The following is a 16,007-nucleotide window of genomic DNA, read 5'->3' as shown; positions in this document are numbered from 1 at the left end:
GAGATTATGTTTGTTTCTATTTTATTCAGATGCTTAGCAGGTGTTGATGTTATTTTCAAATGTTGATGTATAGTAAGGAATAGTATTCCCCAAGGAACACCATGAACCATTTTAATGAGGTATTGCAATGGAAAAAAAGAAGCTGCTATTAGTATAGCTCTTTTTTTTTTCCCCCTGGAATTTTCTTAGTCATCAGATCAGAGTTTTGAGCTAAGAATGCATGACTTGGTTACTGAAAATGTTGCTTCAATGCTTGTTGGGAGAAAATGGCATAGACTAGCTAATGTTTTAAATCAAACCTGCCCTGAATGTCGGTATATGAATGACTAAAAATTTAATGCAGTACAAATAGCCCAACCAAGTGCTACTTTTTTCTTCTTCCTTTAACAAGAAACACAAGATGGCCTTTTTTCTCTTTCACTTGAAAAAATTATGTATTTCTTTCAAAAACCCAGACATTTGCACTTTATTGCAATTTGTGCTTTGTACTGCACAAGGAAGGACTAGCAAAACAAGCTGTTCTTCAAATGTAGCTTTAAAAAAACCAGAATGAGCTCAAAATGGCACTAAGTTTGGATATCTGTTTGTATATATTTATAAATTAAGCCACAAGAACTGAGTTGGGTCAGATAAAGAGATTATCTAGTGCAGTGTTTCTCAACCTCAGCAATTTTAAGACAAGTGGACCTTGAGCACAGCCTGGACTGACTACAGGAAATCTTACGTCTCAATGCCACACACATGGATCTGTGAGTGCTTGGTACTATGCAAAGTCAACAGGTCACTAAGGACCTGCATGCCGGCAGTATGCTTCAGCAGCCAGAAAATCCAACATAGTCCTAAGCTGTATTAACAGAGGGATTGAATCAGGTTCACGAGTAGTGTTAGTACCACTTTATAATGTCTTGGTAAGATCACACTTGGCATATTGCATCCAGTTTTGGTCACTATTATATATAAAAAAGACGTTGAGACTCCAGAAAGAGTGCAGAGAGAAGCAACAAAGTTAATTAGGGGACTGGAGGCTAAAACAGGTGAAGAACAGTTGCAGGAATTAGTTATGTGTAGTTTAATGAAACGAAGGACAAGGGAATGATACGATAGCAGTATTTCAATATTTAAGGGAGTCAACTTATTCTCCAAAGTACCTGAAGGCAGAACAAGAAAAAATGGATGGAAACTAATCAAGGAGAGAACCAAGCTAGAACTAAGAAGAAATTTCCTGACAGTTAAAACTATTAATCATTGGAATGGCTTGCCTTCAGAAGCTGTGGATGCTCCATCACTGGATGTTTTTAAGAAGAGATTGGACAACCACTTGCCTGGATTGGTATAGGTCGCCTGCTTGAGCAGGGGGTTGGACTAGAAGACCTCCAAGGTCACTTCCAATTCTGTTATTCTCTTATTTGACCTTCCTCAAGAACTCAAAGGGACTGTGGAAGACAACATTGGAAGTCACTTCAAAGTATCACCATAAATGGTCATTAAATATGGCATATATTAAGATGATGCACTGCCTCTGCTGCTGTTCTATATAGGCTTGAACCCCCTCAGTCAGATAACGACAAGGACTGGATATGGATACAAGTTCAAGAGTGGAACTACCATCAGTCAGCTCTTCTACATGGATGACATTAAGCTGTAAGCAGAGTGATCGAAGCGTTGATCCACCTGACAGGGATCTACAATGAGGACACTAGGATATCATTCGGACTGGAGAAGTGTGGTGGGATGGGAATCATGAGAGGGCAAGTAGTTAACATCAATAGGGTGAAACTACTAGTGAGCCACATAACAGATATATAGACCAGCTATAAGTACTTTGGTATCCAACAACCACATGGTAACCAGGATGAGGAAGCAAGGAAGACAACTAGTAGTAGTACCATCAAAGGATAAGACAAGTCCTGAGGAGACAGCCAGTGAAGATCCTTGCCATGAACACATATGACCTGCCAGTCATCAGCTATCCTGCCAGTATAATGAGCCTGCCAAAGCAGGACATGAAGGCTGCCTATGTGAAGGCATCCTGTGCGCTCCCACAGGGAGGGTCTTTTCAGGGTACCGCCGGTAAAAGATTGCCGGCGGATAACACCCAGGGGGAGGGCCTTCTCTGTGGGTGCACCTGCCCTTTGGAACCAGCTGCCCGTAGAGCTTAGGACTGCCCCTGACCTTCGCTCATTCCGCCGGGACCTGAAGACTTGGCTCTTTGAGCTTTCTGGCCTGGACCGAGAGTATTAATTGGGGTTTTAATTGGATTTTAATTGGGGTTTTATATTTATTCAAGGTCTAAATGTAATCATTTTAACTGTTCTTAATTTTTGTAATTGTTGTATTGTTATTTTAAAAACCTTGTGAACTGCCCTGAGTCCTACGGGAGAAGGGTGGTATATAAGTCTAATAAAGATAAGAAGAAGAAAGATGGAGATTTCCACTCCAAATCCAAACACCCAGAAGTTAGGCTAGGCATATCCAGCTCCTGCAACTGTTCATCCTATGTTTTAGCCTCCAGCCCCTATTTCCTATTTCGCTCATATGTAAGGATATTAATAATTAAGTTGCTTAACCCAAAGGGAATAGCGGGATAGGTATTTGTGCATCTACAAAACATGCATCGGTTCAGTAGCAATAATTCTTTTAATGGGAATAATTTCTTCATTACAGCAATATATAAGCACAATAAATAAATATTTCACTCTGCACATAAAAATTGTACTTAATCTGTTTGCTTTGTATAGATGCCCATTTCATCAAGTAGCTCATGATACAGCTTTATGAAAAACAAAAAAGACTTAATACACTATATGTAAGCTAGCAGTGGTAACATACTGATACACCTTATGGAATATCTTTAGGTTAAGGTTTACTCTTCCCACTCAAACAAATTAGTGTTTTTTTTAGAAATCTATGCAGATGCTCACAGTCCCAAGCAATAGTAATTTATATACTTGTAAAAAAGGGGATCAAAATTTCACATTTGGCTTTGTGAAATTTTAAGCATTTCTTGAGCTATGGTGGTACTCAATTAGGATACATAAAAGTTCTGAAGATGGCATAAAGGTGCATTAAAATTGGCAGAGAATTTAGGGATTTCCTTCTTCCTCTTCCTCTATGAAGTAAGATAGGCCATCTGTTTTGTCAGCTACACTTCTGAACCAAATGGATAATTTTATTACTGCATTACTTTTTGTTTCTAACCTTAAGCTACAAGTTTTAATACTTGTATTACTTTATTTACAGTACAAGGAAGATTTCCTATTTCCTAGTAAAACCAATTCAAAATATGCAAGCACGAGCAACACAGATTCATCCTTGTTGTCTGAATGATCAAAAGGTCAGATAAACTTATTTTGTAGTCGTTAGCTATAATTGAGTCAAAGAGGTTGGAGTATTCTTCCAAATTAGTTGGTTTCTGGAGCATCCAAAAATTAATGTTTCAAGCTTTCCATCTAGATTTGGCTTATTCATTCCATTTAAAGTCTCTGGATTTCAAATAGCAGCTCACTCAACGCATCAAAACTAAATATTAATCTGCAGGTAAAAAGTAATTTTACTATCATGCATTGTATTAAGTTTCGTTTGTTTAATTTTCATTGCTTGAATAATTTATGCTAGGTTCATACATCACACTCAGCCAAATAAGCTATAACATCACTTAATCCAATATGTAAGCCCTCCCTACTTGTCCATCAAGCCCAAAACTTTATATTTCAATTGTTAGTTGTTCTCCAAAAAATCAAGCAAAAAGTTTCTATTTATTTATTATAAATTATTGTATAAAATTATTTGAATTACATCTGTTTGGAAACAACTTACTCAGACGTTAGTAAAAGTTTGTTTGATACGTATAGCAGAGGATCTATTTATTATTTATTTATTATTTATTTTATTATATTTATATACCGCCCTTTCCCGAAGGACTCAGGGCGGTTTACAGGGTGATTAAAACAAAAAATACAAAAGTTAAAAACAGATTTAAAAAAATTATATCCGTCCCTGAACAAATAAAACCCCAGTTAAAATTAAAATTAAAATTAAAATTCTCAGCCTGGGCCAGAGAGCTCGAAGAGCCAGGTCTTCAGGTCCCGGTCGAACGAACGGAGGTCGGGGGCGGTCCTAAGCTCCACTGGCAGCTGGTTCCAAAGGGCAGGCGCACCCACAGAGAAGGCCCTCCCCCTGGGTGTTATCCGCCGGCAATCTTTTACCGGCGGCACCCTGAGAAGGCCCTCCCTGGGGGAGCGCACTGGACGAAGGGAGCTTGATGCCGGCAGCAGGTGTTCCCTCAGATAACCCGGACCCAAGCCATTTAGGGCTTTATAGGTCATCACCAGCACCTTGAATCTCACCCGGAGGGCATCTAGAAGAACACCAGATTTTATTTGTTAAAATAGAGATGGAGATTGATCTGAATGTAGATTAGGAGTTTTAAAAATGTTGAATTATAAAGGTGATATGGAAAAAAGATGATGTGGATCTGAAAACAGATTTTAAAATACCAGAGTATGAGTGATATGGAAAATAATGCCAAAATGAATTTACAAATGAAAGCAGTTGATGTCTTAATATTTTAAAAGGACAAACAAATAATAAATTGGAAGAATGATTTAGAAAGCTCTCTTATTTTGGATATATAAAAGGAATGTGGAATCAAGGAAACTTTCTGAAACAAATGGCAAAGATGAGTTGCTCAAGCTGATCTTGGAAGGAGATAAAGAGAAAATGATAACGAATTACGGTAATTTGTGAGTCACTGTTTAATGGGACTGAAGATTAAGCTTTTTAAAATGATGAGAATATTTACAAAATGAATCTGCCTGATCAGGGTTAAAATATACACTTTGTGGTCTCTGGTAGCTGTTAATGGAATTTCTTTTTGACTAAGATCAAATAAGGCTTTACAGATTTATTTATAAGTGGGGAGAGATTTCTTCTGTTTTATTTCTTAGAAAAAGTGCTAGGTTTTGATTATAAAATTTGAATTTTTGGATTAAGATTAAAATATATATGTTAATATTTCTGGTCTTAATAGGTTTTTGTCTATTAGGATTAAATGCGTTTTTGTAACAACTATTGATAAGGGATAAGATATGGGATAAAGAGGGTTTTTTTAACTGAAATATTAGAGAAGCTGTTAACTTATCCAAATTGTTTCGTCTTCTTTGGGGGGAGGAGGAATCACTTTTATGTATCTTCTTTTTCTTACTTCTGTTTTCTACCTCCTTTCACTTTTCTTTTTATATTTTTATTAGTTTGTATTCATTCTTTATCTTTGTAAGTCTTAATAACATTATTGTAAAAAAAAAGAATGATAGGGAAGGAGGGAGGAAGGGAGGGAGAAAGGAACTCTGGAAGGAAAGTTGGAGGGAGGAAGGAAAGGAAAGGAAAGGAAAGGAAAGGAAAGGAAAGGAAGGAAGGAAGGAAGGAAGGAAGGAAGGAAGGAAGGAAGGAAGGAAGGAAGGAAGGAAGGAAGGAAGGAAGGAATTCTGATGATCCCTGCCATCTTTCCACAAGGAATTTGGAAGTCGTTCCTGCTCCCATTGCTTTTTTTTTTTTTGCCCAGCTGTGGCCATTCTGGGTCTCTGTTGAGGTAAAGAAATCTCTGGAATGATGATCCAACATGGCATGGGTTGTTTAATATTACGTTACAATTTTTAAAAATTGTAACACCGGTATTAATTTAGATTTGAGCTTTTTAAAAAATGACTTAACTCTGCCTTAATTCATAAAGCCAGCTGAGTGACTTGAGCAAGTTACACGCTCTCAGTCCTAAGAATGAGGCAATGGCAAACTATTTCCCAAAAGTCTTGCCAAGAAAACTGCAGGGACGTGTCCACGCACTTATCAGAGGTCAAAAATTAACTTGAAGGTGCGTACGCGTGCACCTACACCCACACAAAACCACATTTGTTGTTGTTAGTTGCGAAGTCGTGTCCGACCCTATGGACAACGTTCCTCCAGGTCTTCCTGTCCTCTACCATCTTCTGGAGTCCATTTAAGCTCACACCTACTGCTCCAGTGACTCCATCCAGCCACCTCATTCTCTGTCGTCACCTTCTTCTATTGCCCTCAATCTTTCCCAGCATTAGGCTCTTCTCCAGTGAATCCTTCCTTCTCATTAGGTGGCCAAAGTATTTGAGTTTCGACTTCAGGATCTGGCCTTCTAAAGAGCAGTCAGGGTTGATCTCCTCTAGGACTGACCAGTTTGATTGACTCGCAGGAGTCTTCTCCAGCACCATAGTTCAAAGGCTTCAATTCTTTGGCACTCAGCCTTTCTTATGGTCCAGCTTTCACTGCCATACATTGCAACTGGGAAGACCATCACCATGACTATACGCAGTTTTGTTGACAGGGTGATGTCTCTGCTTTTTAGTGTGCTGTCTAGATTTGACATGGCTTTCCTCCCAAGGAGCAAGCGTCTTTTAATTTCTTGGCTACAGTCCCCATCTGCAGTGATCTTGGAGCCCAGGAAAATAAAATCTGTCACTACCTCCATTTCTTCCCCATCTATTTGCCAGGAATTGAGAGGGCCGGATGCCATGATCTTGGTTTTCTTAATGTTTAGTTTCAACCCAGGTTTTGCACTCTCCACAAAACCACATACAAACATACAAAACCACACACACAAATGTTTGTTTATTCCTTGTTAAGAATAAACATTGGAAGACATTGGAAAATGATATAAATATATTCACATCGTAAATGATAATAGTAGAACCACATACCTGCAAATTTTACTGAATAATTGTAGAAATAAAAGTGTTGTTTATGACCACTAGGTGTCCCTAGTGTCTGTTAGATTAGAACTTTTGCCTAGAAAATGTTGCAACTTTCACGGTATTATTCTTTCCCCCCTTTCGTCAAACTTCCCCTAATACCTTTGGACCCGGAAGTTCTGGAGAGAGATAAAGCTTTCAGTCATCGGTTTGTATGTCTCTTGCAAGTTAGCCTGTTCTCGAAACGTCACCATTTTGATTAATTAAGGCAATAACTTGGTAAGTTTACAGAGACCTCATTTGTTTTTTCCCGATTCACTCTTGAGAATGGATCATTATGTATATTATGAAGCAGCTTGCACTGAGAAAAATTATCATTTTATTTGTCTAGTTTACTTTGTTTTGGACTCCCTAATACACTGCAGTTTACATAGGAAAACCGCAGGAAACAATCCAGGCAGGTATGACAAATTTAAAAAGTTATTGTCTGATGAAGAGTGATTTGGTTCTTGAATCTTTCCATATTACTTTCTTAAAAGGCATAAAAAAGATCCTAGCCACTTGCAACAAAACCCAAAATGTCTGTGGGAATCCTGTCCCACTAACTGCAAGTTTCAGGCAAACATCTTTATTTCTGATTATTTATTACTTGTTTAACCCAGTCTTGAGATAGCTCAATTCCTCAATGACTCTGAACAGTTTACAGATAAGAGGGAAAATACTGTATGTTGAAGAGAACATAGATGACCAGAAGAGCTAAAGGAAGCTAAACATAAAGGGGGGGGGGCTGTCCTGAGATTGCTTGTATGAAGATTTATTTGCCCAGCTGGAAAATGGACATTTCTTGCAGTTCTGTCTGTTTGGGAGGATTTTTGGGGAATTTAAGGGGTTCTCAAGAACAAAAGTATTGGCAAAGCTTTGTCATACTACTTGCCTTTTCTTCACTGGCTAGGCAGGCAAAAATGGTTGTGTCTTGGACACTGCAGCTAGACAGTTATAAGGGCATATTTTATGGTTGCCAGTTTGGGACATCAGTTTTGTGTCAGAGTGCCTTGTTGGTGGCATCTTGTTTCATTCTGAGACCAAGTGGCTCAAATCTGAGCACTGCTTCATACTTGACTATATTTTCAAAATTACATACCAGCTCAGCAGGTAAGAACATGTCAGTAACAGATTTGAATTAAATCCTCCTCCTGTACTAAGTAGGTCAGTAGTTCACATGACATGCATTGTATTAATTAAGCATCTAGAGCAGACCCAGCTCTATTGTATAGCAATTTTAAAAATAGAATTACAGAGAAAACTATATACCAAACATTTTTTGAAAATCAGAAACATACATATAACTAACAATAATTACTAGTTATAATATCAAAAGAGATAAAAGAAGAATAAAAATATAAGTATCGGATAAGCAAGATTGGGGGGGCTCTAAGAATGAACATGCCAAATCAGTTAATTGTTATGTATACATTTAATAACAAAAATTAACTATTTTTGCAAAATTTTATAAAATCAATGCCAAAGGGAATCATACTGAAACTTTTTTCATTAATAGAAAAATTAGCCTTTCAAGAAATCAGTTGTACAGGATTTTTTACTCCAGTCTTTGATTTGCATAGACTTAAAAGAATGCCCAACTCCCAACAATTCCAATATCCAGGTAGTGGTCCTTTTCTAATCTTTGAATTTAATTCTCTCCCTATGCCCAATTCCTCAAAAAATGGCAGATTCCACAGTTTTGGAAAATAATTTGAGACCAGCTGTCAGATTTCCAGTGCAAAATATGGAATCAGTGGAGTTCCATGACTTGATCCTTCTGATGACCAATTGTACTAACAACAGTGTCCAGCAGGGGTGGGGGGGTGGGGAAGAGGTCAGACGGATGAAAGGAGCGTCAGTGTCGTGATGTAAGTCATACTTTTTTCCTACATGCATCACAGCAGCCCATGCACAAGTTTAGGCCACAATGCTGCTTTCCTCAGACAAAAGCAGTTACAGCCTGCGCTGACAGTAATAATTAGTATTACAGTGTACGTGCCTTTCTTTATATGCATTTATTGGGTTAATACCCTAATACCCCGAAGCGGTGAATGCTCCAAACTGGAAGTTTTTAAGAAGAGACTGGATAGCCATTTGTCTGAAATGGTATAGGGTTTCCTGCCTGAGCAGGAGGTTGGACTAGATGACCTCCTTCCAACTTTATATTATTGTTATTGTTGTTATCATCATCATCATCATCATTCAAGCCCTGTCCCCTTTTTTATGCATGTAAGGGCTTCAATTACATAGTTGTCGTTGTCATCTTGACTCTTTTTACTATCTCCCTCTGGATACCTCTGATTCAGTGTATTTCATTTCTGACTGTCCACTCCTTGGTACTAAGATGAAAGCAAAAATTTCCCAAGAACTTCTATTCGGAATGCACAATCTAGTACCATTCCAGCTATGCAGACTTTTTTCTCCTTGCTTTTAAAATGTTGCTACTTTTTCTCCTTATTTGGTACTCATGTCTTCAGGCTTCCCAGGAAATCCCAAAGTGATGGCTGCCGTACAGGTGACAGAGGAGACCATCGTAGTGGGTGGGCAGACTCTGTTCTCCCGCCAGGCTAAGCCTACGCAACAGGCTCCTCGCCTTTCCATCCTGCTGCTCCATGGCATTCGTTTTTCATCAGAGACATGGCTCAACCTGCAGACTTTGTCTAAGTTGGCAGAAGCTGGATACCATGCCGTAGCTATTGACCTGCCAGGTAGGCTTGACTCTCAGTGGGGAGTGGAGATTTGTGCAAAAGAAAGACAGGTGCATGCAATTTAATATTTAAGAAGACTGTCACCTCACCAGAAGCAAAAATAAGGCAGAATATATAAAATCTGATTCCAACAAATTGTGGTTAAAAATGAGGCTTTTTTCTGATACAATATCAAAGTAAAAGAATTATTCTCTCTCAGATTAATTATGTTAACATGATAAATTATGCTTATTTAATAAATAAATAAATTACATGCATGCTGACTTTAAAATATAATTTAGGTCAGTTCAAACATCATGCCAACAAATGGATTGTTTTAGGTAAAGTTAAAAATCTGTATCATGCTTGAGCTTCCAGAGATGCAATAGGGAAGTTAAGGTTTAATGAGGCTTGTGATTTATTTATTTTTGTCTCACTGTTATAGTATTCCAAGTTTGTAAGTTCACTTACATCTTCATGGTGGAGCGTCTTATATTATAAAATGGGCAAACAAAATGTAGTATGTAAGAAAGCATATAAAAGCATCTCCTTATGAAAGAGATGTATCATCCATGTTACATGTTTTTCTGGGTTCAAGTGAAGACATAAGATTTTTTGCCCAACGCTTTTTTTATATGCAAGGGATATTTGCAGTAAAATGCATCTGTTAATAGTTCTTTTGTCCAGAGATGCAATTTGCTGGTTGTGATTGCTTCCTGGATACTCCAATCCATTTCCTTTTTTCATCTGCAGTCAGTAGCTTATACACACAATAAGCATCCTCATTTCTTGGTGTACTAATTTTGGATGTCCTCTTATGGTTTTTTTTCTTAACATTTTTTGTAATTCTGAAATCAGGAACTACCTTCCACTTTTGCTACAGTATATTGATTACCTTATAATAAATATTTAAAGACTGCATAAATATGTGGCAGTGTAGATTTATATAATCAGTAATAACAGTTATTGGGACCAGCAACTTGGTTGCTTTGCAACAGTTGCTTAAGCCCCAAATCAAGTGATAGTGATGGGTTTACCACCTTATTTCCCCTTTGATTGTTATTCAAAGTGATGGAATCACTAAGCAAAAAAAAATGCCACTTAAGATTTCATTTCTGCATTCTCTACAAATTACTTGGCGCAAGTATGAATGGTGATCATATAACTGCAGGATACTGAGACAGTTGTAAATGCAAGGATTGGTTGCAAAGTTATTTTTTTAGTGCTGTCATAACTTCAGTTGGTTGCTGCACAAGGTTTTGGGGGGTGGACCTAGTATAAGCCCTACCCCCCCAAAAGACCTAATTTTGAGGCGAGGCACAAACCTAAAAATCAAACTAAGGTGAGGGTGGGAGGGTGGAGTTGCTCCACGCACCCCACACCCACTTAGCTTGCAGCCAGGTCTCTCCTCGCCGGCTCACTTCTTCTGCAATGTCCCCAGGTCTGCATTTCACAGTCAGGCCTTTCTGGAAGGCCTCTGCAGCCAAAAATAGAGCTATGGATTCAATCCATAGCTCGGTTCTGCAAGGCCTCAGCAGCCGAGAACTGAGCTATGGATTCAATCCATAGCTCGGTTCTGCAAGGCCTCAGCAGCCGAGAACTGAGCTATGGATTAAATCCATTATATAGTTATCAGCTGCAGACGCCTTCCAGAAAGGCCTGACTGCGAAATGCAGGCCGGAGCTCCATTCTCAGCTGCAGAATGAAGCTGCTGGGTGGGACTGTCGGTGCTGGAGGTAAGTGGAAAAGACACCCCCCCAAAATTAAGACCTGGTGCCTCTTTTGGAGGCAAAAAAAGATAAAGACCAGGTCTTATTTTCAGGGAAACACGGTATATATGGCTCAATTCTCAAACAACCCCTTCCAGAATTCCTAGCCAAAGGGCAATTGTCTCTCTAAGCTGGGAATGCTAGGAGTTGTAGTTACCACCCATCTGAGGATGCTTGAGCGCACTACACATGTCACAGTTCTGACAGAGACGAGTAGGAAAAAATGGCTGCAGCCATGCTCATTTGTAGAGTTGGCAACACATACATAATGTGTGTGATGCAGGATGTCTTGTTTCTTTTGATCCAGGATTCGGCCATTCCAAAGATGCTGTTGCTCCAGCTCCTGTCGGAGAGCCGGCCCCAGGCAATTTCCTGAAGGATGTCTTGGAGACCCTGAAATTCGACCAAGCAGTGGTGATCAGTCCATCTCTCAGTGGCATGTATTCACTCCCATTCCTTTTTCAGCACAATCACCTTCTGAAGGCCTACATCCCAGTGGCTCCCATCTGCACTGAGAAGTTCCCACCCACCCAATATGCCAGTATCAAGGTATGTTAATCTAAAGAAGATGGAATTCTGAAGCAGGTCTTCTTTCATACAGGACATAATTAGAAGGGCTAAGTTATCTCAGTTATGCAACTGGCATTTCACAACTATGTGAGGAACATTTGGATGGAAGTGTCTCTACAGATTTATTGTAAACCTCGCAGGAGTTCATCAGTTGTCCATTAGGGGGCAGTACACACTGCCTTACCTTCAAATACAGTACTAAAGGAAAAACAGACCTATACTGTGGGGAATATTTATAGCTTTTCTGTGAAGAAAATGGGCAATACTATTCTAAAAGAATACCCAGATGGGTTCAGGGCATTTTCTCTGGGTTCACTTTTATTTTATGCATGTTTTATTACATTAGCTGAGTAAGTTTGCGTCAATAGTAAGAATCTGGTACACTTAAAATGAATTTTAGTTTGGAATGTAGAATTACAACAGTCACTGCAATAAATTTCTGTGAACATTCCTTGACCTCTAAAATACTGCTTTATAACGCCTCTTGTGAGCGTAGAGCATTTAATTTGACCCCTATCCAGATTGCTCTCTTTTTTGGATTTTAGCCTTTTCTAGTATTAAGTCTTCAGCATGTACCTTTGCCTTTGCAAATATGATCTGCACATATTTTTTTTGCTAGGGTGATGGTGTATGGCCTTGGTTTTGATAATAATGGGAATTCCCTGTAGACCTGCTGAAAATATCTGCTGCAGTTGCTCTTTTGCAAATGTAGAAGAGGTTTGTTTTTGCTGAAGATTTGCATTTCTATCACCACCAGGAAAGGATCATCCTCTTGCTAATACTGATTGGATATATTTATAGCCTGAAAACTGGGCTAAGAGCATACCATTATAAAACACAGAGAGCAAATACAAATTAGCTACATGGTTAATGTAGCCACATACATTGAACAGCAATACGGGAAGTATTTTTTTCCTGGAAGAGAGCACCTCTGTCTCTATTTTTCATCTGAACTAATTTTTCATTGTTAGAATCTAAGATAGGCAAAAATGTTCATTGAAACCTGATTGATTTTTTTTTCTCCTGCAAACAGACACCAACTCTGATTGTATATGGGGATCAAGATGTCCAACTGGGTGAAGTGACCCTGAACAACTTGAAGAATTTACCTAATCACAAGATAATGTTGATGAAAGGGGCAGGCCATGCCTGTTATCTTGACAAGCCAGATGAGTGGCACCAGAGGCTGCTGGATTTCCTGAAGAATATAGAGTAAACAGCAAATCAGCCAGCACTGGCCTAGCCAACCCATAATCAATGAGGGCCTCACCAGTTTTTATAGGGTACACTAGTAAGGAGCTGGGATTTCTTCCTGCAGTTCTGTCAGTAACCTGACTGGGGCCCAGGTTGTTTATGGGCTGTCTAACCATGATATACCTAAAACTGTTACATCCAGAATACATTCACTGATTCATGATTCATTAATTGCATAATTAAAATGACCAGGTATGATTTTTCTTCCTTGGGTCATGAGGTATTTGAAGTCAAATTTACATAAAATAATCATTCATAGAAATGTATTAGGATTTGTGCATGGGTATATTAGGAGTTGGTCCTCAGTATCATGAACTTTTCTGCCAAGATTTTAATCATGAACAATCTTTTTCTCAAAGCTGATTGTGTGCTGGCTGAGATAGATGTAATAAAGGTAAGACAATGGCTGGTTTAAGTATTTTATAAACATATAATGATTTAATTGTTTTGACTTAACACACCACAGAATCTATCCATTATAACATATCATCATGTATGACACTGGAGCGGTGGTTAAAATTAAAATCCTGCTTTGTTAGCAGCAGACAAAGTTACTATGGCTGATTTACTATATGAAAATCATAATGTCAAAAATTATTTCTCTAACCCATAGATTCTTCTATAAGCTAACTTTCATTGACCGCTATTATGTCTTATGTCCTTGTTATCTTTGTTAGTAGGACACTTTTTATTTTGATGACTGAACATGGTCTTCTCCAATTTGATAGGCTACATATATGTTGGGTTTTAACTTCATAATTCTCAGCAGGCTTGGAAACTGTGCATGTGAATTGTGCTAGTCAGGATGTATGTGAGTTGGTGTCCATTACATCTGGACATAGAGTAGCAGGTTTGAAGAAAGCTACACTACAATTTATGCTATTTGACCTACATATGTTTTGGCATCTGGATTTGCTTCTTTGGGATGGAAGAACTGCATACAGTATTCTGTTACAAGTGCCCACAATGGCACTAGGTAGTTTGTGAAGAGTAGTTGTATTGAGGCAGAATGTATGTTGGCACCATCCTCTAACTTTAATGAATGCTATATTGGGAGATGAACTCTTACTTTTTCCTGCTGTTTCTGAAATAAAATTGATAAGGTATATAATATGTTACATGACACCTGTTCTCTTGGAAGCCTGATTTCTTCAAGAATGTACAAGTATTCATAGTGATAAACTCTTGTCTTCCACAGTGTGTTCATTGTCTTGGGCAAATATTTTTAAAGGTTTTTAAAAAGGGGCTATTTAATCAAGAGCTGTGCTTGACCACAGTTGCAGAACTAGCAGGATTCTCTGGATAGCACCTGTATAGTCAATTTAAGGAGAAAATGATCACACTTTTTGAACTAGAGTGTGAGCATCCTGTTGCACTTTTATACTTGTTCCTTTGCTCTAGAGGTATAATAAAAGGGAATGCAGTCTACTGAGAATAAGGTTGGAGCAGGAAAATTAATAACAATAGTTGTACAGGTATTATCTAGGTTTCAGGTGAGCTCCTGCTGTACCAGTTTTGATTATAAAAATGTATTCATTTGTAAATCCAATAAACTTGATTTATATCTGTTTTTATAGTGATTCTTTTTTTTAAAAAAAATCTAAATACACCATACTTCTGTGAATTATGTTTGGAGTAGATTTACAACAAATGTGTGAAAAACTGGTAATAATATTTGATCTGTGTGGAACTGGTTTAGTATTGATAGCCATACTATTTTACTTATTTCAAAATTAAATATTTATGAGTATAAATCAACGATAGTATTGTGTAGTGGGTCCGACGCACGAAAGAGACGCCAGCCGGTGTGTGAGTTCAGCTCTTTATTGAAGGGGGTAGTGAACTGGGGAATGAGGGCTACCTGGCCTCCTTATATACCTGGCCAGGTAAGCTAACAGCCAATGGGGTTGGCCCTAGGTTTCCCGCCGAAACTGTCCAGGCCAACGCCCCCTGGTGGCTGTTGCTATGCAGGTGCCTGCATACATAACACCCCTCCCCCCTTAGAGAAGAACCACATAACAACAACAACGTGCAACTACTATAACTATGATTATATATATAGAAAAAAACAGTGGTGTCCTTGTGTGAGGGTCACTTGCACACATAGTCCGACAGGTAGGCTGGTGTAGGTGGATCGTCTGGGTGTGCTTTGCCCCTGGGCTTGGACCGTGGGTTCCTGAGGCCTTTGTGCAGGGCTGCAAGGAGCCGGAATCAGGAAGTCCTCCTCCTCTGGTCCCTGCTCTGTGACGTCCATGGCTGGGTTGACCCCTCCTGGAGTGTGGTCCTCCTGTTGATCGTGTGCGTTGAGTTCAGGGACGTGTGTGACGCGCTCAGGGGCGTGTGTGATGTGCTCAGGGACTTCCTCTGAGCTGATCGATGTGTCGCCGTATGCGTCTGTCCCCCTCCACCCCTACAATATACGAAAGGGGTCCTGTTTTCTCGACCACTGTCCCCGGAACCCAGGGATGTCCAGCCCCATAGTTCCTTGCCCAGACCAGGTCCCCCAGGTTGAGGACCCTATGTGTGGGTGATGATGGCAATGGTGATGGTAGTGATGCTGGTGGTGATGGTGATGATGGTGATGTCGCCCTTCCGGTCTCGGCTGCTACCCGGTCTGGGTGTAGGCGGTCCAGCTTGGTGATGAGGCGCCGTCCCCATCGCAGTTCTGCTGGGCTCTTGCCGGTAGCCACGCATGGTGTTGTGTGTTGGGCTAGTAAAAATTTGGCCAGTCTGTGGTGCCAGTCCCCGCTGATGATGCGCCGGAGTGCGCCTTTGGTCGTCCTTACCATCCGTTCGGCCTGCCCGTTGGTAGATGGATGGAAAGGCGCGGAGGTGGCGTGCCTAATCCAGTTCGCCTTCAAGAACGCCTGGAAATCAGCAGCAGTAAACTGAGGCCCATTATCAGACACAATTACGTCGGGGAGGCCGTGTGTGGCAAAGAGAGCTCTGAGCACCTGGATTGTCCTCCCCGA

The 16,007-nt window shown here is 39.6% G+C and overlaps 1 protein-coding gene across 2 annotated transcripts; it reads left to right on the top strand.

Moving 5' to 3' along the window:
- The first annotated feature begins 6,882 nt into the window (after positions 1-6,882).
- Positions 6,883-14,593, top strand: LOC308662403 (putative protein-lysine deacylase ABHD14B). Of its 2 annotated transcripts, none has more exons than XM_081318170.1 (4): positions 6,883-6,992; positions 9,233-9,463; positions 11,519-11,760; positions 12,815-14,593. In XM_081318170.1, the coding sequence occupies exons 2-4, from the start codon at positions 9,256-9,258 to the stop codon at positions 12,995-12,997; spliced, it is 633 nt and encodes a 210-aa protein (XP_081174296.1). In that variant the 5' UTR covers positions 6,883-6,992; positions 9,233-9,255; the 3' UTR covers positions 12,998-14,593. The 2 variants fall into 2 exon arrangements, with proteins under 2 accessions (XP_081174296.1, XP_081174297.1); XM_081318171.1 differs by lacking the exon at positions 6,883-6,992 and adding an exon at positions 7,128-7,174.
- Positions 14,594-16,007: the final 1,414 nt, after the last annotated feature.

This window comes from Vipera berus (assembly GCF_964194415.1).
Source record: "Vipera berus genome assembly, chromosome: 2".
In the NCBI taxonomy this organism is placed as follows: domain Eukaryota; kingdom Metazoa; phylum Chordata; class Lepidosauria; order Squamata; family Viperidae; genus Vipera; species Vipera berus.
Note: the sequence above shows the minus strand (reverse complement) of the source record. Positions and strands in the feature narration are given on the sequence as shown.

Coding starts and splice junctions, on each gene's coding strand:
- LOC308662403 (XM_081318170.1), top strand. CDS start 9,256: ATGGCTGCCGTACAGGTGACAGAGGAGACCATCGTAGTGGGTGGGCAG. Junction 9,464..11,518: donor CGTAGCTATTGACCTGCCAG/GTAGGCTTGACT, acceptor CTTTTGATCCAG/GATTCGGCCATTCCAAAGAT. Junction 11,761..12,814: donor CCCAATATGCCAGTATCAAG/GTATGTTAATCT, acceptor TCCTGCAAACAG/ACACCAACTCTGATTGTATA.